Genomic DNA, 27,422 nt, shown 5'->3' on the forward strand with positions numbered 1-27,422 from the left:
ATTGTTTACTGAGTGTCTGAATTTAGTGATTCCAAATACATTTTATGTAAATTAACACTAACAACTAGTTTGATTCAAGTGATCTCATCAAATGAGAAGAAGGTTGGTCACTGGTCAGGGTGCTAACCTAGCACTCAGGAGAGCCAGGTTCATTCCCAGCTCTGCCACAGACTTCCTGTGTCACCCTGGGCAAATCATTTAACCTCTCCGTGCCTCCAAATCCTATCTGTTAAATGGGAAAACAATACTTCCTTATCCTGCAAGGATAAATGCATTAAAGATTGTGGGGCATACAGATACTACAGGATTGGTGGCCATATAAGTATCTAAGATGCATAGATTCTCAACAGTAATGGTACAAAGCACCCCATAACAAGCAAATGGACACCTGCTAAGACTTCCAGAATCCTGGCACCATGGCATTAGTATTAACTATTGTGAAGGGAAAACAAGATGGGGTCTCTGTTTTTGCTGAGAACTGATTTTAGAAATGGCTGTAAAAAGCCTGAGATAGAAAATGTTCTTTTAGCAGTTATTTAATCTTAAAATGTTTTAAAGTAATAAAATAGTTAAAAGGTCTAAACGCTAGTAAAAATAAAATGTAAAGAAAGACCTTGTAACTTAAATAAAAAAAGTTGCAAGTATTCAGTTAAAAAATTCCTAAATAATACTTTTTAATATGTATAACCATAAAAACTGTAACATATAAAAACTTGTTTATACCACTCTATAAATACGGTCAGTTTTCCACACTATAGAACACTGGCTAATACACAGATGTTTAAAACCTAGAACACTTGCCAGTCTCCAAGGGATTCAAACTGGGCCATTGGAGGCAAGTGAGGACATTCATCTAGAGCCAACTCTGTCCCATATAGCTAGCTAGGAACCTTGTCTGTCATCTTTTGACCTCTCTTCATGACATGGAGAATAGGTATGCTTATATACCATGACACACATTTTTAATGTTGGATGTTTTACTATTTTGAACAAAAACCTCGTGCTTGGGACAGGGGCTTAAAATAAATCTAAATAAATAAAAGCAAAGCACTGTAAGAAAATGCATTTCTTTACCTGCTGCAGAGCAATCTGTAAACTGTTCACCAATAGCTGCTAGCAGTAACTCTTTCCAAACTGCAGACTAACAAGGGAAAAAAAAACCAAAAAACAGTTACTCTTCTAGGTTATTGATCTTTCAGCGTATGTGGTAGATTTGCTTGCTAAGTCTTGAGTGGAGTTTCTGAGTTGTGTGTTATAAGTGCATCTTATCATGTTATATTATTCATTCCCTTCACAGAGTTGGAGCAAGAATTTATAAAGTAGCATAACTTGGCATTCTTCTAATAAATATTTTATATATTTAACTATAAATTTACCTTTCCCAAATGTGTGTTTGAGACTCAACCTAAGTAGACTAATTAATGTAAAGCACAAAAGTAGATTTCTTTCAAGTATCTCTCCTGCTTATGCAAGATAAAAGACCATTAAATTGCATTTGTGACCATTTCTATGGAAAATAATTACTGTTCATTTTAAGAAAACAACCAACCTGTACTAGAAAATTAATGGATTTATATATTTAAATGTCATGTCTGATTTTCCTTTGACTATGAAAAAAGTTTGTCTTTCAACAAATTCAAATGCTAACTAGAGAATTAAAACAGAAAAAAAAGTCTATCACACAGTTGTCTCTGGATATGTTAGACTGATGATATAGTTATTTCCTTTTTGACATTTGTTACTATCTAAGCCAAAAGAGCATTCAAAACTTGGAAACCTATTGCTGATAAATCATATGCAAATCTGGGCTAATTCATTCAGTAATATGCTCCAACGTGTGTGCATCTTTCTTGAGCATATGACATCTATCTTTGTATATACAGCCATGAATACCCTGCTTTTAAACAAACTGTGGCCTCCCTACTATTTTAATTTAATTTGTGCTTTTTAGTACTATTAAAAATGGTAAGAAATTAAATCAAAATAAGGTTAAACCAAAAACCACAAACACAGTGAGCCAAGCAAACTCTCACTTTGTTTAGGAACATCCCTATCCACCTCTAAGGATGCAAAGAATTAGCATAATACATTTCAATGGCTCATTATCAGCCAATACAAGGTTCTGTATCAATCTATAGTAAGGAAAGATAAATTGGACATAATGCAACACGATGAAGTCTGAAGAGGTCAACATGGCCATCTCTGACACGATGTGGTTTTTCTGTCAATGGAGCAATTCATATATTAATGTAGAGACTGATCCTGCAAACTCTCATTATCAGGCACAAAGCATAAGCCACCAGGCATAAATTCACTAATGTGAGTTGTACTATGGTCTCATGTGTAGGAAGCATTTCATCCAGTAAAAAGCGTTTGCAGGATCAGGCTTATGAGAATAAAAAGTGTATTAGTTTGTGTGTTAAAAACACAACATGGTGAAATGTCACAGTACATGGAACAACAACCTTTTCCAATGTCATCGTTTGTCAGTCTCAGTTTGTCATGTTATTTTAAGGAAAGGCACCACCCTCCCCACCTGCCAAGATGTCATTACCACACGCCTTTACTTTTATTGGTAGGCCTGTGAAATGCAGATCCCCTAGCCACAGATATCCCACCGTGCAGGAGACCATGACAAATGTTGGAGCAAGAGTCCAAGAACAAAGCACATCCATGTGTAGACAGTTTTCAATGGTTTGTAAAGTTCACCTTAGGTCAAGAGACTGGTGATGTTTGGTGTTCAACCTGAGACACTTTAAAAGGGTCTCATTTTCAAAAACAGCTGATCATTTTCCCTCTGAAAAACAGGCTCCTTTGAGGTATCCAAAGTTGAGCACCCAAAAACTGAGGCTCCCAAAGCCATTGTGACAATCTTCACATTATAAAAATAAAGAAAATGTTAGAAATCTGTTGTGTCATCATGTGGGATTGGAGGGAGGAAAGCTGCAATTCAGATACACAGAAACCCCAAACTTACTCAATTAACTTTTGTCTGAAATTTCAAGTATCATCTTTCAGCATTTAATGCCTTCTTCCAGGCTATCATATTTTTAATATATTTATCTTTCAGGGTTTAAGGGCCTGAACCTGCACGCACACATGTATATGAATAATTTTATTTATGTGAATAGTTATTAATCATGTTTATTAGAGTAATACCTGAAAACCAACCAAGAACAGTGTCCATTGTGCTAGGTGCTGTATACACAAAGTTGCAGACAGTCTCTGCCCTGAAGTGCTTACAATCTAAATAGACATGACAGACGTCGGTGGGGGAAGGGGTAAAACATACAAGCAGACTATGTGATGGCAGAAAACATGTCAATTCCATAATTATTTTTGGGGGTGGAATTAGTTAGGAGGGGTTCAGCTAAGTGGGAAAAAGTGAAGAGAAAGGGATACTGAAGAAGTGAGGCGAGAGAGAGGGCAGGGGAAAGGAGGGTAAGGGAGACAGGTATAGAGTGAAAGTGAAGTGAAGACATCGACTGAGAGTGCGCATTAGAGCAAACAGCCAATCAACACAGGGAACAAAGTTCAGTCAAAACCATAAAAAGTTCACTGACTATCCAAAAGTCCCTGCTTTGGCTGCTTCTGCAGCTGCTCCTACCGGCCTGAGTCTCTGACTGATTCCATTATTTTCACAGGGACAACTCACATGAGACGCTACAGGTGTTCAGTGCAAGATCGGGCCCTAAAGCTTTACACATGAAAAGCAAAAGGAATTTCAGCAATGCTGAAACAGAAGTTGTTGAAATGAATTCCTCCCCTTTAAACTGTTATTATGAAGTACTTTTTAGTACTTATGGCAGTGAAGAACATGACTGGCTAATGATAGGCATAGTGTGAACCTCACTATTTAGGCCAGGGGTTCTCAAACTTTTTTTGCTGGGACCCCCTTTGGAAATATTTCAAGCTGTGATGATCCCCCCAAACCCTGCCACCCGTACTTCTGCGCTGGGCGTACTTCTGCGCTGGGCGCCCAGCCAGCAGCTGCGGATCTCATGACCCTCCTACAATAGTCTTGTGACCCCCTTTTGGGTCAGGACCCCTAGTTTGAGAAACACTGATTTAGGCCTTACTCTTAAAACACTTACATAGATGAGTACTGTTATGCACGAGTAGGTCTACTGAGTTCACGTCAATGGGGCTATTCACATGGGAGAGTTTTGCAGGACTGGGCGATCAGTGTATCTCTGACAGATCACCTGAATTGAAGACAGGTTCTTGAAAAACATCATTGCTGCTCCAGCTATAATTAACTATTAACTTTCAATCAGAGTGACAATTGTTAAATTTTATCTTGCATAACTGTAGTGAATAAATCAAGTCTTGAGATGGAAGTTAAAAATTAGCCAATACAATATCTGCCAAATGGATGTGCTATAAGAAACATTTAACTGTAACTTTTATTTAATAGATAAAATATCATCAACTACTGTTATGAGCAAAAAATAAAGTATTAAATTATCTACAGTAACACAAATAATAACAAATTTTCTCACCTTCTTAAAATAAAAGATTTTAGACTTTACAATGGTGTATTGACATCGTTCAACACAGTTCAACAATCAAACTAAGAACTCCACAGGAGGAATTTTTACAAAGACCATTGTCATCATTTTATATATGGAGATTAAGCTGAAACCCTGACTAGTCATTTCCAGATAGAAATTGACATTACATACCGTACTTTCTTTAGGGACCTTCATTTTCCATACACCTCCTTTGGCATTGCTTTCTTCTTCCCTGGTTTGTGGGAAATATATCAAGAAAACAAAACATTCAAATCCACATGTATCTAAAATTTACATTCAGTGTGCTTTTCATAGTAACATAAAAATTTAAACTTATTTGTGGGGTTCATTTTTCCAGGAAATTCCCATTTGAAATGTGAGCACTAATTTCAGGTAACAGGGCTTGTGCTAGGAATTCTGACACTAGAGAGAAATCATTCATTGTTTATGTTAAATGCACCTGTTGACACCCAATCCCTCTCCCATGTTATGTGTGTTAGAAAAGAATTCTATGTTCCCTGACCACAGGGCATCTTTGAAATGGCTGTAAATTCTTAGGGAGCATACAACCACAAAACATTTCATAGTTTATTTTGGTAACCTCATACTTTAGCAGCTCATTTCTTCTCAGGTTTCTTGTGAGTGAATACAGGCGTTTGTACATATTTCAGTTAAGTTCTGTGATCACTGGAAATTAATTGTCCTTCCAAAAAAAAAAAAAAAATCAAGTGATCAAATTAGGGCTGACAACACCCTTAAACTATGCTTCATAATGCTACAGTCATTTGTTAAAGCCTTTTCTAATTCATTCTGTTGTAGCCAATTCATAAATTGTAATTAGTGTTTTCAGTCACGGCTCTGCAAAAGGAGAAGTTTAAGAACTGGTTTTTAAAAGCTACACACTAATACGTTAAATGTCTGAACTGCTGAAAACTATTTTCAGCTTCTTAAGATTCCCAGCCCCCATGGGCTCCCATCAACGGGGGTGAGTGTTGGGGGAAGGCTTCGGATGGACATAAATCATGGAGAGCACATTTAAAAAAACTATAAAAACAGATTTGAATTTATAAAAACATGGCCATAATTAGCCAAAGAACACACTTTAAACCCTAACTGAGAATCTCAACAGATCCTTGCTTATTAATAATTACTAAGATGACAGTGACTTAGTTATGAGATCAACATTGCACATTCCTTTCCTTATAGTACACTGAGTTTCGTTGACAGACGAGTTTTAAAATAGACATGCATCATTTCCAGAGAAGGTCTCTGAAGTGCACGCGGCTTAAAATCACTGACCAAATCAAAACTAAAAATAGAGAGGAACAAAACCAAAAAAGTTCTCTCACTTTTCCTTTGACATTGTCAGTGAAGATATCAAGACTGATGTACACATATTCCAATGTCGACATTTACTTAAAACCAATTTAACCTGTATTGTTCAGTAGTAGTATCTTTTAAAAGGAGTAGCTGTACTTACTCACTAGTTACTTTCATCTACAGTAGTTATTCAACATTCAGTGATACATTTTATGGTCTAATGTTAATATATAAAGAACTATAATTCGATCAAAGGCAAACTAATAGAAACTATACAAAAAAGTAGCCAGCCTACTCAGAAGGTTTCTAATCCATCTGACCAAAAAGTGCAAGAGCTGCATAAACAGGAAGAGAAATCAAACTCAGTTTATAAAGAAAAAATTGATGGTTTGTAGTTCTGAGTTTCCATTCTACTAACAATAAACCATCGAACTGGAATAAGCTGCAATGTGCTGTTACGAAACTTGATAGTTAACCTTCGGATCTAGGCCTATATGAATGTTTGTGCATATGTCTATAGGTATGTGTATGATTTGTGCGTATCTGGAGTATACTTGGCACAGGTGAGGCATTATCAACGAATATTAAGCACTTGCGTTAATGTTGCATTGTTTTGTGTGGAGAGAAAAGAAAAAACTGTAAATTAAAAATAATTCAAATACAATCAATCAACACAGGGATGTGCACAGGAATTTAAATTCCAGTGCTTTTGGAGGGGCATATTCTGTGCCCCCACTGGGGCCCCAGAGGAGCTCAGCGTGCGTCCTCCCCACTGGGACCCCGGAGTTCTGTGTACCCCTCTGTGCTGGGGCCACAGAAGAGTGGAGGAGCTCTGTGCCCCCCCCCGATTATTGGGGAGACCAGTACCCCTGCTTGCCCCACTTCGTGCACACCCCTGAATCAACATAATTGTTCACTAATTTAAAGCTTTTTCTTAGTGCACTTGACTTTAATCAGAATGCATGTTTAATTCAGGATTTTTTATAATTTACATGTATAATCAAATATGGATTATTAATTTGTAGCCTATATTTCCCCATGCTAATTTTTAATAAATGCTCGATTTATATAAGATAAATAGCTTTTAAGCAGAAGAAGATCTTTAGTGACATATGAAAGTCACTTTGGAATCCCAAGTCAAGATGATCACTGGCAGTACAGGGCAGACATGCAACTCTTTGCTCCCTTTTCCACCCATTTATTTACTATTTCTACAATGACATAAATGTCCCTATTGCCAGAAGCTTACAATGATAGATACTTACCAAAGTGGCCGTCTTTCTCCCCGCATTAAATGGTAACTACATCTCAGAGGCAAATTTGTCACTGGAGGAATATTATTATAGACACTCCAGAAAATCTTTAAAGAAAAAGAAAAAGGTTTTAAAATCACTCGTGTATGACAGTGAACTGTATGCAGATTTACTTGCTTTGCTTATACTTCATAAAATTATCAAGATTCTTGCTCAAGATTCTTTACCCTTGTTATATATTTAAGTTCTTTAAAGCTCTTGTTGAAATTTCACTTTTAGCTTTTTGTTAAAGACAGCATCATTCAGAAGTGGTGATATTTTGATTATGTCATTAAAACCATGCCAAGTTGTGTCCTATTAAGAAGCCGCTGTTGCTTAGCAAATGCATGTTTCTATGAGGGGTGACAGTGGAGAGAAGCAACAGGTCTGTAACAAAGATCCTGAAGTGTAGACACTCCATACTTGGTGTCCTTGTATGTGAATTTAGAATCGAGGTAGCAGCTTTTAAATCTACCTTTTTAACCTCCTGGCATGCTGTATGTGTTAAAGAGATGCGTGCTGTATCACAGCCTTCAACCAACACCTTTTTACCCTAACAATGGAGCCTTTGACCCTAAAGCATAATTAAATATTATCTAAATTGGAGTTACAATGGAACATATATTCAAATCAGTTTTAGTAAAACTTCCTGAACATGCTTTTGAAAAAGAGAAAAACACATATCCTCTCTATTTACTAACTAGCTCAATACCATAAAACAGTAATCCTCTAGCTCTTGCTCATCATGGTATCTTGAATCACAAGATTACATGGAAACTCTTGTGAGCATCATGCCCAGTTGGTGATCCAGTTACTTTGTCTGGAGAGCAGGCAGAAAGAATAATGCCTATGACAAAATATGATATACTATGGTAATGCAAGCTAACTCAAGATTGGGCAGTTCTGAACAAACCAAGTAGCATGGGAACCATCAGACTCTACTTCTCGGCTACAGGTAAGAGAGGAAGCACCATCTCTAGGGCATGGGGTGAAAAGAGAGCAGGGATAATCCCTTTTAGTACCCAGAAGTGGTAGTGGGGGTTGGAGGAGAACAAAGAAATCCCTCCTTCCCAGCAGACAGGTAAAGGAGAAGCAACAAAGATGTTAAGTCATTACGTTGCATCATAATAATGCATTAGTGTAACTTTACAAAACAAACTTTGCAACTTTATATGATATGATTTTGTGTCTCTTTGCAATTCCATCTGAGAGCTACTTTGTTATCTGGCTTTAAAAGTTGAGTAGCACTATCTAAAGCCCTGAGAACTAATATAAAAATCTGACAGAAAACAGAAGAATTGGGGGAGGTTAGATTGTCTTCTGTGTCCTGCTTTCACCAACCTAGTGGTAAGCAATGATCTGCTAAAATTGAAAGAAAAAAGGACACCTTTGTCAGTGTGGCAGTCTACAAGATTTTGGCTCTCACATATAATATTCTTGAACTTGTACAGGCTACAATGTTATGTATCAACTACCTTTGATGAGATAGCAAATTCTAAAGAGTACAGAGAAAGTAACTAAAGATTTCCAGGGAAGTCACATCAGATATGATAGTACATACTGAGGCTGAATCTATCAATAGGCAAGCTATGGGCCAAGCTATTAGCCTCTAATAATTCATCCAGTGGAAACAGCCTTCTCAGGGGACCTGAAAGAACTCTCTAAAACGTCAAGAATCTGATGGGGAGGAAACCAGTTTAGCTCTTCAGTGTAATAAGGTCCAGTTTAGTTAATGGTGTCTGGATTAAGAAAAAGCAGTGATAAGAGAAGCTATGAACACCATACTCTGGATTTAAGCAATGCTCTCCTCCGTTGTCAAAGCGACGACCATTTCAACCAATTTAGACAGGGATGTATTACGCTGTTAAACTTAATTGCCTGGCAGAAATCTCTACAGAAATCACCTGAATGATGTGCATATTCTACTCAGTAGGTAGGTGTGACACACTATATCTCAAAATAGCCCCCATATTCACCATTTTTATATGATTATGATATTTTGTACAAAGAATGCCTTATAAGGTATCATCTGAAAGGTCCTGATCTGCTGAAACACTGTTCTATCAAAATATGTATATCATCATTGTATATGGTGTTATGAGATTTTGTTATATGGTTGTTACTGAAATACATTGTGAATCTGGGAGTCACCTATTGTTAGTTCTCCAGTGGCAACAAAGTAGGTGACCCACACCCAGATGGGTGTTAAGCAACCATCACCAACCATTGACCAGTAAGAGAACTGTAAACAAGGGATTTACAATTCAGTAAGAGTCAGTTGTGCAAGCACCACACAATGTGGACTGCTCAACTCTGTGACCCAGCAAAGCCAATCAGGACATGTCCTAGCCAGTATTTTTCCAGGGACATGAACTGAGAGTATAAAATAAGGGACAATGGCATCATGAGACCACCTCTCTCACCTGCTCTGAAGGCTACAAGAATGTTTGGAAGAAAAGACTTTGAACTGGAGAGATTGATCCCAGGCTGAGAAGGGGATTTGGCCTGTGTATTAAGAACTGTAAACTGCCTGCAAAATCCAGTGGGGTCAGAAAAGTTGTTTGATTCAAATCTTGCTTAGTCTGGTAAAGTTTAGAATTTCGACTGCGATTTTATTTTCATTCCTTATGTAACTAACTTTGACCTCTATGCCTAACATTTATAATCATTTTAAAACTCTCTCTTTATATTTAATAAACTTATTTTAATGTTTTATCCTTACCAGCAAGTTTGTCTAAAGTGCTTGAGGAATCTGTTAAGATTACAAAGGTTGGTGCATTTCCACTATCGTTTGATGAAGTGGCGAACTAATTAATGAGCTTGCATTGTTCAAGAGAAGGTCTTGACCAGTGTAAGATAGTAAGTTTCTGGCCTGCAAAGCTGGGGCTGGGGGGATTGCTGGTGTCTGCCTCTGTATAGATCATGAGAGGCTGTGAGAGCCTCCACGTAACTTTGGGTGTGCCGTCACATGCTAAGGGCTCTGTGAGAGTGAAACCTGAAGAGGCTGCTTGTCCCTAGTACAGCAGTATAAGAGGTACCCTGTTCCAGGGAGTAAAAGGGGACACAGTGATCCCACAGTCCAGGTTGTACCCCAGAGATCCGTCACAGGAGAGCAACAGACACCTCCTCCAACAGAAATCTGCAAAGCACAACCACAATCTATCTACCCTCATATTCTGAAAATTTCTAAAGCCAATTGCCTTATGAACAGTGGCAAAGTGTGGATGGGGAGGGATAACTGATACAAGGTAGAAACTAAACAGTACAAATGTCAAGGCGGTTTAATTTTAAAACATAGCCACCAAGACAGTGTCCCTTTAAAGACAGAGTTTTAGCCTCATCTCAGAATTTCCTGGCTTTTGACACACAGCCCTTATAAAGCCCCCTTTCCTTGACACTCACCAGGCTACTGTGTTTGGGTCCCACCACACTGGGCCCACGTACTCTTACGCTTCCCATGGTCTGAGGAGGCTGCAGCACTCTCTCTCTCTCCTTGGCCTCTCTGGCACACTTCCTGGCATAGGCTTTCCACCCCTTCACAGAAATGGAACCCTGTGGTCCAGGCCTGCAGACCAGTACTAACGCTCCCCTTCACTCTGCTGGATGCCCCAATACATGATAATGGAAGCAAACAGACACACAGGTTTTGCCAACGGTTCAAAAAGCCAATCCGTCCGTAGGTAGCACAAGATTACACAGATCTAGACAAAACAATAAAATACCCCTCTCTGAACTCTTCTGTCTGTGCCCAGTCTCCCCACCCCCACCATTACAAAAAAAAAAAACTGGTGAGAGACCTTTTCCTTTATTAGCTCTTGTCCCGTACGTCAGGTAACCCTCTGATCAGCCCCGTCAGGCAATGAAGTCCTCTGCTAGATGACCCACTGTTTAATTACCACCCCTGGAGTTCATTTTCCCTGTGCAGTAGTCATCTCTTCATCCAAGACACTCCATTTGAACGGGAAATCATCGAAGTTTAGCAACACTCCATTGTTAGTCCTGTGCCAGATACAAAGAACTTCTCCTGCCACCTCAATAAGGAGGCAAAAGATATCAGAAAAGGTAAACAAGATCCACGTTCAAAATGGAGCTTGCAGTCTGTCACAGATACAGAGTCTCCAGTATCAACCAGAATCCATAAGCTGTACCTAATTCCCCAAATTGCCACAACAGAGTGTTAGCCTCATATCAGAACACCCTGACTTTTGTGAATTAATGCCAGACTTTTAACATTATGTAAGAAAAACCTGCCAACAGATATTTCATGCCTGCTCCGGTACTAAGATGGACCCACTCCCCTAATAAGATTATTTCCATTCAGAATACAAATGTTACCCAGCGTCCTTCTGCAGATACAAAGCTATATGACAGGTAAAAGGGAAAACACGGAAAGAAATTATGCAGAATCTCTCATTTGCTGCAAATGTTCCAGAAACAGACAATACCTTAACATAACAAATCAGTTCATAGGAAAAAAGTCACACACAAGCGTACTCAGAAGGAAGACAACTTCCGTATACTATATCCTTCATTGCTCAGATAATAATTTATTCCACTGGAGAATAGCTGGAGAAAAGGCAGAAAAATACTTAAAGTAAATCAAGTTTCATGATCCAGCAAAGACCCTGTGTACATTTATCTCCGAGATTCGGCAGCAGTTGACGGGAGTTATGTAAGCTACGCAAAAAACTTGCGTAACTCCTGTCGACTTCTCTGCTCCTCTTCTGCACGCCATCTTCACTGCACTTCGCCAACGGGAACCGCATTCCCGTCGACGCAGCACTACGCCACTTGTGAAGGTGGTCTTAGTACATCGATTTCTGGATCGACTGAGCGGGTCTTCATTGATCGCTCAGTTGATCCAGAGAAATCGATCTGATGGCGGCAGTGTAACCACAGCCTTAGAGGCTCTGAAATCTTCTAGGAAAACAGAGTATCTGGCAAAAACAAGTGTATTACCCTGCAACTCAGCCCTTTATGATGCTTGGAAGCCACCCAGGAACCAACACACCACCAATGAAATTCTAGGGAAGACTAAGGAATAGCACATACAAATGCAAGTATTAGTTGATTGTATCTCAGCGAGGTGAAGGCATGAGAGTGACTCATCTGGCAATAAAACCTCACACCTTGGGTGTTATTTCTCATATGAAGCAATTTCTGTAGCTCTATTTTAATATTACCTGTACTGTCTGTACCGTATAGATCTTCTTCAGATTCGATGCACATTCAGCTGCTGTGGTACCTGGAAGTGATCTAAAAAAAAGTTTATGTTAATAAAAAGATTTTATCCATAAAACAATTACTTGATTGTCTAAGCAAAAGAGAAACATTTACAAACATATCAAAGTTATACAATCAATTCCAATTAAAATTACTATAAAAACTTTTAAAAGTAAAGGCTAAGCATTCTTATGTTTAGTTTAATTTGAGAGTTGTCAAAGTATTTTAAAAATATTTGTGTTCTAATTAAAATGTACATTAAATATTTAAAACAAAGATGTATCTGTTTGTTCTAAAAAGTGCCCACCCACTTTATTTATGCAAACACACTGGTCTGTAATTATAGGGTTGTTCACATTTGCTAGATTATTGATATGGGTATTGAGAAAGGGAAAAAGCAGGTAAGTGGGTTTTCTGTTTGCTTTTTGTTTGTAATCGAAAGGACTCCTAGAAATAAGAAAAAATCGGGATCAAATTTTGAACCATGGGTACTGGTAGTGTCCCTTTAAATCAAATTTCACTGAAGTTAAAATTTAAAAACATTAACATTCACATCTGATTTATCTTTGAATAAATTTTAAATATTTTCTGTCATACTTTAATGTTCTCTTAGTAAGGAATTTTAGCTGTATTAACAATGCAGTTCAAAACAGTAATTATGATTTTTTTAAAGAAATCACCTTTAATTTACATACACCCCCCACTAGATGGCAACATACTACAGATTCTCATAATTAATACAATACCTGAAATTTAAAAAAAGAAAAACAAAACACACCAGACTAAAAAAACCAAAAATCAGCTAGTTTAACCAACTGTTAGCTGTAATTTCACTTTGGGAAACAGAAGCACTTTTAGTCAGATGTCACATTTTAAAATGGCATTGATTACACAAAGATCAAGCAGGTACATCCAGCACCTAGGGCCACTTCTTTGGCTGCAAAGCCAGCGGTTAACATTTCAGAAAATTTACACAGGGTCTTGCAGCTTTAGGCTTAATTATTTTGAAAATATACTGACATTCCACCAAAACCTTGATACTTAAATTCTCCCCCCATTGTGCACAACCAAACATACACAGAGAAAAGTGGAAGAGAAACTGATGACATAGGGAGTCTCCCTGCAAATAACCAGGCAGAGTTCACATTAACAAGCAGTGCACCAATGCAAGTATAAAGCCCAAAGGATCTGCACTCTAATTTTTCTTCTTGTGATCTATGCAATGCATTCAGTCTGTGTCTACACTGAGAATTTCAGATAATTCTCCCACAACTGGCCTAATGCTGATACAGTTTCAGCATCATCAATAGCTGGAGTTGCAGCATAGACCAGCCACTAGCATTTTTACCCCAGAGTTAAACCCCTGAGCCTTGCATATGTTGGTGTTTACACCATTGCTATCATTGATACTATCGCATTGCTGACAGTAGTTGCAGTAGTAAACTCTATAAAATCTTTCTCTAGTTAAGCCACAGGGCAAGGTCCTAATCTGATAAATCAGTGTAGCCACACTGAAGACAATGGAACTACGTTAATTCCAGATAAGGAGCTGAACGAATACCTCTCAGCTTCTCCAGGCAGCTCCCATACGGTCTACATTCTGCTAAAACAGCCTTAAGATTGCATGCATTTCATCTTGTAAAAACTCAGATGCAAAAGACTACAGAAGCTTGAAACAAACAAGGAATCAGGAATACAGGAGACAGTAAACAGAGTAGTCAGTTGGCATGGATGCAGGAGCACTAGGGGGCTGTACTGGAAGGATCAATGACAACTGTGCAAATTCAGCACTAGTGGTTTTTGTGTACATTAGCACCACAATAGTGCAGTGCAGGGTACAAGCGTGTGTATCTTGCAGGCTGAACTTGAACAAGTAAATATTGTAGCTATTATGACTGTGCAGCTCCATTGAGAGTAGCAACAGCGCAAAACACTCAAACATCACCAAATTGCAGGGCATATTTTCCGATATTGCTAGTGCCGGTGGCTCTGCACAAGTGCTGTGCAAAAGCTGCAAACACCTGTGTGCATGGTAAGACATGTTACAAGCACGATAGATAGGGACATGCAATGGCAAAATGCTCTAGTCGATGGAAGGCAGAGAAGACAGCACACTGTACTCTTTGGGCATTTGTCCTATCTAGTCTCCCAAATCTTGAAATGCTTTGTCTTGTTCTTTGATTTGGATAACTCAAATTGATCTCTCTCTTCAAACTGCATCAAAATTCTTATTTCTCTCTTTTTACGGTCATCAATACATTTTACATTATTTGTGTCTTTAATCACCATCGGGTTAAAATGGTAACTTCATATAAGTCACACTGAGAAAGCAATAAAGAGAAAAGAAAGATTCCATTTTGTTTCTGGAAAACATGCAGAAGATGCAGCTATAAAACAATGTTTAAGGACACAAAAAAGATTGCTTAGAACAATTACTCTTTCTTCCATGTAGCGCTGACAATAACGTTATGTTTAACTATTTATCTGTTGATGACATTGCATTGCGTTGATGGACCCAATGAGAAAATTGTGTATAAATACACAGGTTAGCAGTCATGGTTTCAATACGATGCAGATTATTTTAAATTGAAGTGTTTTATATATATTATGAAAATGTTACTGAGAGTGACATTATGTCAGCAGATCTGCTAAATTAAAAATAAACCTTTGCCCTACTTATCCTGAAGGAATTATTTCAGTGACGAAGATTTCCTTCACTCATACACACACCCTGGTCTTAATTGAGGAACAATAATCATCTGCATAACAGAGAGTTTTCTAACAAATAGAGTAAGCTGACAATCAATACATTTAGCAATACACAGAAGCAGTCTCTGATGCAGGAAGAATGCCTAAGAAGGGTGGTCCTTGCACAACCTTCACTGTGTTCACACAGCTTTACTAATCAGGGGAACTGTATTTGGAACAATACTATTTTGTCTCTTCTCACTTCTTAAAGTCTCTAACATGTTGATCTTCTTACACTGTAAAGCCATAGTCAAAAGACGTGGCTGAATTGTTTTGATTTTTCATGTATCAGATAATGGTCTGAGAAATTAGTTTTGACATGCTTTCCTTTCCCCTGTTTCCTAACTTCACAGTCACAGGTATGCAAGGACATAATTTTGCCTTACTACACACCACACCCCCATGTACGTACACTGATGTTGCTGTTGGAGTGTTGTGATAAGACTGAAATCTATTCCCATGAGTGGTAAATAAGCACTGTGAAACAATAAGCTTCAAAAGCCAGCAAGATGCCAAGAGTGGATATTTATCACATTTTTATGCCACTTCAAAAATCTGTTGGGGAATAAAGAACAGAGTACTCCACTTTGGGGCCATAAAATCATTCATTTTGATAGCTACAAATCACATGTGAACAACATTCACAACGTTACAAGCTGGCAGAGTATCAACCAACCAGCACACTATTCATTTTACAGTTTAGGTGGAAAACTATTCATTGCTTATTTTTAGTAACTTGCCTGACAAGTACTACAGCTGCTGTGTGGACAAGTTCGCATAGCATATTTCAGCACTATACCCAACTCTAGCAAATGACATCAATCTTCTGTTCATGAGCACTAAAACAAACTAAAGAAGAGAAAAACGTCTGAGCTGCAAAGAAAAAAAATTAACTTTCAAAAGAAAAGTGATCACTATTAACTGTATTCAAATGGCCCAGTAATCTTGGTTGAGTTACTATCTAACTCACTTTAAAATAATTTTCGAAGTCCTAAGGAATACTTCTTTGTACTCCTTGATTGTTTATTTGTGAATTTTTTGTTTTGTTTTTGTTTTTTACAAAAAAGCATTACTGGATTAGTGAGAAGAAATTGTTGAAAGTCCTAAAATGCAAGCAGTGGTCAATTTTGAAGTTACAGCATTGAATTAGTCACCTCACCAAATGGAATTACACATTTATTTATGGGACAGAGAAGAGTAGTGCAAAGCCACAACTAGAAGTGGTGGAGATGAAGAAAGAGTATCCAAACTACAGACAAGAGCCAGAAGAATGGAGAAATGTGATGTCTAATCTTGTTGCGAAATGTACAGAAAACACTGACAGAATTTGGAGTACCTATCATAGAGTTTCAATACCTGGAAGTGCAAGAAATCAGACTCTAGGTGATCAGAATGGTTCCTTCTGGGCCTTAAATCTATTAAACTATTAGGTTGTATATAAATTGGCACATAAACAATAATGAAAACAAACAAACTTAGAAAACTCCTGTTTCTGCATTCTTCCAACAAATGATGCAACATCCAATTACACTGATTCACAAATTCATGGGATTATAAAGCCAGAAGGGACCAGGGAGATCATCTAGTCTGACTTCCTGCATAACACAGGCCGTCACAGGACATCCCTGAATTAATTCCCATGTAAACTAAAGCAAATCTTTCAGCAAAATAACCAATCTTGTTTTAAAATTTTCCAGAATTAATTCCTGTCTGAACCAGAACTAGAGTTTATTGACGCAAATAAGTAATAATGTGAGACTTTTTTTTGCTGAAAAATTAATTGAATCATTCATTTCACTGCAGATTACAGAAATTGTAAATGCTGATTCTTAAAGGGTAGAACTCAAGAGTGTGTTTCATTCTGGGTAATTTTATTCTATTCTCATCAGAATAAAACTGAGCTGTTATATCGTGATAACCATCTTCTACTACTCTGTGCCTCCACCAGGTTCTTCAGAATTCATGCATTCCTTTAAAAATATGTATATCGTTCTAGATCTTATAGTCATCACAAAGTTTCTACATATGAACTGATGAAAGTGTGATCTAATGGAATCTACAAACAGAAATAGGAGCCTTAAGATGATCTAATTACCCCTTCCATACAAAGAGTTGAATTCTGAAGCCTAATGATGATAAATTAATAGCAGTTAACTATTTTTCCACTACTTCAGTAAAGTTCCACCATTTTCTCCTCCCTACTACTTCTTATCCTTGAACCACTGCTCCTATCACAATCAGAATCTTTCTCTATTCAGTGTTAAAAATTCCCTCAGAGAATCCTTCAATTTTTGCTTCATGTCTGTTCTCACTCAATTTAGCTATAAAATTATCTAGCCCTTTAGTTACCTTTCTTATGTCTTCTCTTGATAAATAAGGCCCTTATGACAGAGAAGTTTAAAGAGCTTACATGGGAAATTACTTTTCTTCTCTGTGAAAACACAGGGAAAGAGCAGGTCTAATCATAAAATTATCAACACTGTTCCTATAATATTGAGGTCTTTTGATTTACAGGCTATCAACAAGAATGAAAAAAAAAAAGGCCATTTCCCTTAATTCAAATGATGAATTTGTGCCCGTTACTACATTTTCCCACATCACGTCAGAGACAGAAAAGTTTTGTATCAGTTGACAAATTCTAACTTTAAAACGTGTCCTTGATTTTCTTTGAGGTTGCTATAGTAGGCTCAAACCATTGCTCTCAATCATCGCCAGACTCCCTCAGGCTGTGGAATGGATGGTCAGAGCCATGGTAGTCAGGTCAGTCAACAGTGTAACAGACCTATGATGAATACCTCTAGTGTATCTATTTTATAAACAGGCAAATTACAAAAATATTCCTCCACTGGATAGGGAAGATTTGAGGCTCTAGTCAGAGGCAAACTAAATGGAAGGATAAACAAAAATAGATCTGTGACTAATGTCCTTGATTTCAAAAGAGCTAACTTTAAAAAAGTAAGGGAATTAATTAGGGAAGTGGACTGGACTGAAGAACTCATGGATCTAAAGACAGAGGAGGCTTGGAATTACTTCAAGCCAAAGTTGCAGGAACTATCTGAAGCCTGAATCACAAGGAAGGGGAAAAAAATTCATAGGCAAGGGTTGTAGGCCAAACTGGATGAGCAAGCATCTCAGACAGGTGATTAAGAGAAAGAAGAAAGCCTACAAGAAGTGGAAGATGGGAGGGATCAGCAAGGAAAGCTACCTCTTGGAGGTCAGAACATGTAGGGATAAAGTGAGAAATGCCAAAAGCTAAGTAGAGTTGGACCTTGCAACGGGCATTAAAACCAATAGTAAAAGGTTCTATAGCCATATAAATAGGCAGAAAATAAAGAAAGAAGAAGTGGGACCACGAAGCACTGAGGATGGAGTGAAGGTTAAGGATAATTAGGCATGGCTCAATATCTAAACGAATACTTTACCTCAGTTTTTAATGAGGCTAATGAAGAGTTTAGGGATAATGGCAGGGTGGCTAATGAGAATGAGGATATGGAGGTAGAAATTACCACATCCGAGATAGAAGCCAAACTCGAACAGTTTAATGGGACTAAATCGGGGAGCCCAGATAATCTCTATCCAAGAATATTAAAAGGAACTAGCACATGAAATTGCAAGCCCATTAGCAAAGAGTCTTAATGAATCTGTAAACTCAGGGGTTGTACCGTATGACTGGAGAATTGCTATCACAGTTCCTATTTTTAAGAAAGGGAAAAAAAGTGATCTGGGTAGTTATAGGCCTATTTGTTTGATCTCAGTAGCATGCAAGGTCTTGGAAAAAATTTTGAGAGAGAAAATGGTTAAGGACAACGAGGTTAACAGTAATTGGGACAAAATACAACATTGTTTTACGAAAGGTAGATGGTGCCAGAGCAACCCGATCTCCTTCTTTGAGAAGATAATGGATTTCTTAGACAAAGGGAGAGCAGTGGATCTAATTTACCTAGATTTCAGTAAGGCATTTGATATGGTTCCATATGGGGAATTATTAAGTAAATTGGAAAAGAAGGGGATTAATATGAAAATCAAAAAATGGATAAGGAACTGGTTAAAGGTGAGACTACAATGGGTCATACTGAAATGTGAACTGTCAGGCTGGAGGGAGGTTATTAGTGGAGTTCCTCAGGGATCGGTCTTGGGACCAGTCTTATTTACCCTTTTTATTACTGACCTTGGCACAAAAAGTGGGAGTGTACTAATAAAGTTTGAAGATGACACAAAGTTGGGAGGTATTGCTAATACCGAGAAGGACCGGGATATCATACAAGGAGATTTGAATCACCTTGTAAACTGGAGTAATAGAGATAGGATGAAATTTAATATTGGAAAGTGCAATAACAAAAATTTTTGCTATACAGTGGGGATGCATCAGTTGGAAGTGACAGAGGAAGAGAAGGATCTGGGCATATTGATTGATCATAGGATGACGATGAGCCACCAAATGTGATGTGGCCATGAAAAAAGCTAATGTAGCCTTAGGATGCATCAGGGAAGGTATTTCCAGTAGAGATAGGGAGGTGTTAGTACCATTATACAAGGTGGTGGTGAGATCTCATCTGGAACACAGCTGTGCAGTTCTGGTCTCCCATGTTTAAGAAAGATGAATTCAAACTGGAACATGTGCAGAGAAGGGCTACTAGGATGATCCAAGAAATGGAAAAGCTGTCTTATGAGAGGAGACTCAAAGAGTTTGTTTGTTTAGCCTAACCAAAAGAAGACTGAGGGGAGATATGATTGCTCTCTACAAATACATAAGAGGGATAAATACCAAGGAGGGGGAGGAATTATTTAAGTTCAGCACCAATGTGGACACAAGAACTAATGGATATAAACTGGGCATTAGGAAGTTTAGACTTGAAATTAGATGAGGGTTTCTAACCATTAGAGGAGTGAAATTCTGGAACAGCCTTCCAAGGGGAGCAGTGGGGGCAAAAAACCTATCTGGCTTCAAGATTGAGCTTGATAAGTTTATGGAGGAGATGGTATGATGGGAGAGCCTAATTTGGCAATTAACTGATCTTTGCCTACTAGAGGTAAATATGCCCAATGGCCTGTGATAGAATATTAGTTCTGAGTTACTACAGAGAATTCTTTGCGGATGTCTGGCTGGTGAGTCTTGCCCACATGCTTAGGGTTTAGCTGATCACCATATTTGGGGACAGGAAGGAATTTTCCCCCAGAGCAGAGTGGCAGAGGTCCTGGGGGTTTTTCGCCTTCCTCTGCAGCATGGGGCACCGGTCACTTGCTGGTGGATTCTCTGTACTTGAAGTCTTTAAACCATTATTTGAGGACTTCATCAACTTAGTCATAGGTTAGGGGCCTAATACAGAAATATGGCCTGCATTGTGCAGGTGGGACTAGATGATCATATGCTCCCTTCTGACCTTAAAGTTTAGAAGTCTCTGAGCGTGAGCCTCTATTGGTGCTCCAATAGTAGGGAAGTTGTCACAAGCCAAGATTCAACATATAAGCCTCCTCACTGTCCATTCAGATAGACTCAACACATCTTATTCTGACCAAAAGGTTCTTTAGATACCAGAGAGATGATTATGAGAGAGCTTACACAAATTATAAAAGGCTTTCCTTAGAATCATAGAAATGCACGACTGGAAGGAACCTCGATAGGGTCATCTGGTTCAGTCCCCTGCACCGAGTGAGGCAGGACTGAGTATTATCTAGACAAGTGATACTCAGACTGAGGCTCAGGAGATGCAAGTGGCTCTTTAACGTGTCTCCTGCAGCTCTCTGCAGCATATCATATAAAAATACTGTGTGATTTAATTATTAACCAATTGTAGTTGATAAAATAATACTTGGCCAGTCATTTTGCTGTGAGAATATATATATATATAAACTAAATATTTCCCATCATACTGTTTAAATATGAATACATAGTACTATAGTAAATGAAACAATGAATTCACGCTACTCTGGCTCTTTTGGGTAATGCTGATCGCTAATTTGGCTCCTGAACCATTGAGGTCTGAGTATCACTGATCTAGACCAGTGGTTCTCAACCTTTCCAGACTACTGTACCCCTTTCAGGAGTCTGATTTGTCTTGTGTACCCCCAAGTTTCACCTCATGTAAAAACTACTTGCTTACAAAATCAGACATAATACAAAAGTGCCACAGCACTCTATTACTGAAAAACTGCACACACTCATTTTTACAATATAATTATAAAATACATCAATTCAAATATAAATATTATACTTAAATTTCAGTCTATAGTATATAGAGCAGTACAAACAAGTCATTGTCTGTATGAAATTTTAGTTTGTACTGACTTCGCTAATGCTTTTTATGTAGTCTGTTGTAAAACTAGGCAAATATCTAGATGAGTCAATGCACCCCCTGGAAGACCTCGCCATACCCCCGAGGTATGTGTACCCCCAGTTGAGAACCACTGATCTAGATCATCCCTAACAGGTGTTTGTTTAACCTCTTCTTAAAAATCTCCAAGGACAAAGATTCCAGAATCTCCCTAGGTAATTTGTTCCAGTGCTTATGGACCCTTACAGTTAGGAAGTTTTTCCTGATGTCTAACCTAAATTTCCCTTGCTGCAATTGAAGTCTATTACTTCTTGTCCTGTCCACCGTGGCTAAGGAGAAAAATTTATCACCCTCCTCCTTATAATAACCTTTTATGTACTTGAAGACTCTTATTATATCCCCCCCTCTATCTTCTCTTCTCCAGACTAAACAAACCCCATTTTTTCAATCTTTCCTCATAGATCATGTTTTCTAGATCTTTAATCATTTTTGTTGCTCTCCTCTAGACTCCAATTTGTCCGCATCTTTCCTGGAGTATGGTGCCCAGAACTGGACACAACACTCCAGTTGAGGACTTATCAATGATGAGTAGAGTAGAAGAATTACTTCTTGTGTGTTGCTTATAACACTGCTGATAGTACCTCCCAGAATGTTTGCAACTTTTTTGCAACAGTATTACATTGCTGACCCATATTTAGTTTGTGATCCTCTATAACAGGGGTGGGGAACCTCCGGCCCGCGAAAGAATTTGATCCGGCCCGCGGGCGGGCGGGAAGTGCGCGCCGCTGAAAGCCTGCCGCCGTCTGCCCATTTTCGGCGGCGGGTGGAGTCCGGAGGCGGTTACTGCCCCACGGAACCCTGCGGACACTGCAAAACCGCGCCGCCGAAAAGGCGGAAATGGCGGCGGCATTTCGGCGGCAGGCACCGCCCCACACGTAACTGTGCCGCCACCGAATCCCCCCCCTGCCGCCGAATCCCCGCCCGCAGCCAGGGCCACCATCAGGCCCTTGGCAACAAAAAGGTTCACCATCAGGCCCTTGGCAACAAAAAGGTTCCCCACCCCTGCCCTATAACCTGCAGTGCAGCAGCAGCCACTTCCTAAAGCATATGGCAGGGGGGCTCATCAGGCTTATCTGCCACCAGAAAGCTGGTGGTTTTTGTGCATGTGGTTCTAAGAATCAGTGTCTTTTATATAAGATCCTTGTGCTCTCTATTTTCCAGTTTATGCACCAACTTATTATACTGCACATGCATGAGTATTTATTTTGTTTTAGTTTAGTGTCACAGCAAACATCAATTTAAAAAAATGTTTATGGGGGAGATTTTGTTAGTTATCACAACTACCAGTGCTGTTCATTAGAGGTTTGGCGATTGGCTGCCCTTTGTTAATCTCCCCAAAATCTTTGATGCAAGACTAAAATATAGGACAGCTTTCAAGCTTTTAATGTCCAATCACCTTCACATTTTTAAAACTGGTAAAACAAAAATGCCATTCACCTTTCTGTGAAGATCAGAAATTAATCTTTATAGCTCTTCATAGCTAATTCTATGTATTAAGGAACAACATAATTTTTAAACACAGAATCACAGAAGTTGAAGGATAAGACTAATATTAGGCCACTTAGACCATCTCCTGGCAATGGAGGACTTATCCTAATTTTAATAATAGATGCAGACAAGAGTAGAGATTGACAACAAATACCTTGAACATTTTTTGCAATGGCAAAGCAGTGAGTCTTTCATTTGCACCTCTCCTATGGAAGTAGTTACAACACCACTTCCCCTACTCCTATACATTAGAGGACTGTTTTATTCCTTTACTTTTTGTAGTTGGCATCTTATCTTTCTCATACTTGTGTGAAAAAAATTGTACTGTCCACAATTTTATCATTAATAAAAGGCAGTAACTAAAATATTTACGTGGCCAATAAGACACCAAGCATTTAAACACAGGCTGTTTCACGGTTTTGGTTTTTTTTCTGGATACTATCTTATTTCATTTCTTTATATATGCCAAATAAGTGATATTTTCTTTTAGAACCCTATGAACAATTTACTCAAAAACTAACATTACTTTGCTAGATGCCAAAAATCATGGACTGAACAAAGATACTGGATTAATGGCTTATTACAACAACTTGTAACCCACTAACCCCCTCTTTTTGTCCTATATCTACAGAGGTCTTAGTGGGCCGCTCTACCTTGAATGGTCGCTTACAATATGTGCTAACTACTTAAATTAAATAATCTTTTCCACCTTGCATTTTTGAGGGGAGTTACTTTCCCAGACCTGAAGAAGAGCTGTGTGCTTCAAAAGCTTGTTTCTCTCACCAACAGTAGTTGATCCATTAAAAGATATTACCTCACCCACCTTGTCTCCCTAATATCCTGGAACTGACAGCTACATACATATAATAACCAACACTCATAGTGAGGCCACCTATTCTATCTCTCATAACCTTAAGCTTTTTTCTATATCTCAAATACTGCATAGCTGTCAGAATTTAGTAGGGGGGAAATTAATGCAGTGCAAGAAATAAAGGAGTTGCCAGACCACATTGGCCCAGAGGTCCACCTATCCTCATATGCTGTCTTTGACAGTAAGCAGTAACAGTTGCTTCAGACAAAAGTGCAAGAAACCTGGAACAACTTGCCCAGACATGAAGTTTCTTTCTAATCCTCACCAGTTAGTGGTTGGTTATTATGCCTGAAACATTAAGGTTTATATCCAATTTTTTAATTTTCTAATGCTACTCAGGAGGTTCTCACTATCAAAATAAACAGCTAACACGGAATTGCAGCTCATATGTTTATCTGCAAGAATTAAAGGTCAGATTTTCAGATGTGCTCAGCACTGACATTACTCTGCTCCCACTGACGTCAATGGGAGTTTTACCACTGATTTCAGTAGGAGGAGAGTCAGCCCAAAGCAGAGAACTTCTAAAAATTCCACCCTAAATATTCAGATGCAACTGCTTTGGGTCTAGCAAAGCAAAATATTTACTTCCAAAATGTACGCTCAAAGGCACCCACTAGCAACCAGCCAAGTCTGGTAATCTAGTCTGAATATAGACAAAGAAGGACTTCAAACCACTAAGGCCTTGTCTACACTAGTATTTATGCAAAACATTTGTCACTCAGGGGTGTGAAAAAACCCTCCTTGAACCAACATAAAATTTGCTGGCATCAGCGCTATGTCGATGGGGAAGAGTCTCCCATCGACACAGCTAAGGCTGCTCGGTTACATGGTTTTATTATGTATGCGGAAGAGCTCTTTCCTGTCAACATAATGTGGCTAACACAAGCGCTCTTAGAGCGTATAGATGTAAGTTTTAAGTGTAGGACTATCATGATGCATTTGCTAGATTGAACATTTTTATATTACTAATGTTTTTCATTGCAAGCCACCTGTTCATGATCCTAGATAGCTGATACAGATGCCTGGACAACAAAAGGTTTGTAGCAGGAGAGCTGTGGAAGCTATTAAAAGTTCTAAATTGTTTCAAACATGTTATATCCACAATTGTAGAACTTCAAATGGTCACTAAGATACACAGATTTAATTGATAGGTGGAAATTTTTAAAACTATATTTTAAACTCCTTTATTGTAATTCTAAAGCTCATAATAATGTTTAAGGCACAAGGGAAATCTAAATTTTTGACAGGATAAGTGCTGTATATAAAAGTTTTCACTTCCCTGGAGAAGATTAATAACATTGCAATAAATCTGTCAATGTTTAGTCACAAGAAACCACAACCAGTGGTGTTTTTTTCTTTTTTAAAAGCAAAGGTTTTGGGGGGTTTTTTAGTTATAGTAGTATTAATCTATAATTACAACAGAAGTAATTTAGCTTAAAAGCACTGCTTTAGCAGTCATGCAGGAACAGAATTAGGCCACGATCCTAACATCTGACCTACAAAGCAGACCCTTACACCCATGTGGAGTCTCACTGAAATACCCGGGGCTCTGGAGAAGTTACCCACAGATCAGATTGCTGGATCTGGCCACAGTCTTTTCCCAGCACAGCATGAAAACTAGCAGATAGTGTACTAGCTTATTCTTTTATTTTAGTTATTCATTAGAAAGTTTTTTATTCAGTGTAGCATTAACCATAAATTATTGTACGTTGGACATACTGTATTACAGGCTGTGTTTGTGTTTTATGGGGTTAACAATTGCTATAAAATATGCTCAGTACTGACATATGAAATTGATATATAAGCGTAAATGTGTGTGTGTGTGTGTGTGTGTGTATGTGTGTATTTCAATTGTAGCTTTGTCTTTCATACAAAAATCTGCAGATCTAAATTCCTAAATCTAATGAAACAATTGTTCTGAATGCCTCAAGCCACCTTAGTATTGGGGGAACCCATGCTCCTTATTTACTATTCTCTTTTCTTTTTCTGCAAGACCCAAATTCTGACCAACTCTTGAATGCAGTTCTCATTTAACACAATAACCCAGACATCACCCCCACCAGGAAACTGCTAACTGCCTCATGGAAGTCTTCAGTTTGTAAAGCATTGTTTTTAAAATGCTTATATCTTGGCTATGGGATATGATCATTTTTGAAAACCACAAGACTTTCCTTTCACTCAAAGATCACTCAAGATTCTGAAAGCTGATTCATGTGGGCAGAACCCTACACCTGTGAAGAGCCTCTGCCCCATTGTGGGTGGGCATAAGGGTCCATTAGTAGGGATCAGTTTGCTGAGCGGGGGTGACAGGCATCTGTAAGATCCAATGGAGGTCCACGGGCAATGTCACCAATGCAGTCCATGCTGCAGCATTACTACCAACAAAAACAGGAAAACTACAGTAGGTGCGGACTAAGAGACTTGCAAAAGGAGAAGGAAAATAGTTTCATTTTCATATGCTAAATGCCCCTCTCTAGTTTTGGAGTACTTAGCACATAACCTAAAAATGGAATTTTACATCATTTTTTAAAACGTTATATGTCATTTTTAAAGAAAAACCTGGCAGCTCCTTTGATCTTTTATTAAGCAGCTGAATTACAACATTTGAAGATCATACACATGATCTTCCTCATCAGACTGCTGAATAATAATTTTCTCCAAAATTCTTCCATCATTCTCATTTTCCTAAAACAAATATGGGACAGGATATCAGCAAGCAATATCTAATGAGGAATACAGTAGTCACACATACTGAAAAAGGCTTAGTGCCTGTGCAAAATGCAAGTGTACAACTTTACATATACGAATGAGATAATGCCAGTGAAATAGAACTTTGTCACAGGATTAGTTTCCAAATGTTTCTTTATATGCCAAATGTTACTTTATATGCCCAGTCACTTACACAAAGTAAGTGTTCATGTGAAGTGAAGCAAAGACATTTATTTTTCACTCCGGAAATATTCATCAAATGACAGTATTATAACGCAATGAGATTAAACCTAAATCATCCATTTGGTAGCACATCAGGCACTAGTAATAGATGTGTGCGTGTGTGAGTATTTGTTACAAATTATTATTTATCGGAGAGATACTTGTTATAACAATGACTTGATGGAGATGTATACATTCCTTGGAGGTCTTTTAGCCTATGTTATGGAAGTCTCTTACATCAATACAGTTTTATAATTTAAAATTACCAGAGATTACCAACAATTCTACACACCTACCTCAGTGTTTTCTTTATACTTAGAAGCCATTTCATCTAGCACTTCAAAACAAGTCTGGGGTAACACTACATTTAATGGCAGCCAAAAATACTATTCTGTGTCATGAGATAGTTTCTTCACTACCACACATTAAGTGGTTTCAGAAGCAAATGCAAAATACAATGTATACATTTATAGATAAAGTTGCGCATTGTTTGAAAATATTTCAGTTATTTACAACTCATAACAGAGACTGTACAAGCCTAACCACAGATCCTGCAACAATCAGGTCAGTGTAGGAAAATGCCTCTTTCCATAGCCATTTCAATGGGACTTTGCATAAGCACAGGAGTCTGCCCACACAAACAAAAGTGCAGGACCGGGACTCTGTGTATCAAAAACTACCTTCTGTTTTTATGCCTTAAGCT

At 38.3% G+C, this 27,422-nt stretch overlaps 1 protein-coding gene across 6 annotated transcripts in view; it reads right to left on the reverse strand.

Moving 5' to 3' along the window:
- The window catches only part of EIF4E3 (eukaryotic translation initiation factor 4E family member 3), a 62,449-nt gene that overhangs the window by 20,349 nt on the left and 14,678 nt on the right, over positions 1-27,422 (reverse strand). For 5 of the 6 annotated variants that reach the window (XM_067542409.1, XM_067542400.1, XM_067542435.1 and 2 more), the window contains exons 2-5: positions 12,310-12,382; positions 7,100-7,194; positions 4,686-4,746; positions 1,075-1,141 (exon numbers count right to left, since the gene is read on the reverse strand). In XM_067542409.1, coding sequence (XP_067398510.1) covers positions 1,075-1,141; positions 4,686-4,746; positions 7,100-7,194; positions 12,310-12,382 — 296 coding nt within the window. The other variant, XM_067542445.1, reaches the window with a different exon arrangement.

Source organism: Emydura macquarii, unplaced genomic scaffold (genome assembly GCF_026122565.2).
Source record: "Emydura macquarii macquarii isolate MOO-44397 ecotype Brisbane River unplaced genomic scaffold, CSIRO-AGI_Emac_v2 contig_71, whole genome shotgun sequence".
Classification (NCBI taxonomy): domain Eukaryota; kingdom Metazoa; phylum Chordata; order Testudines; family Chelidae; genus Emydura; species Emydura macquarii.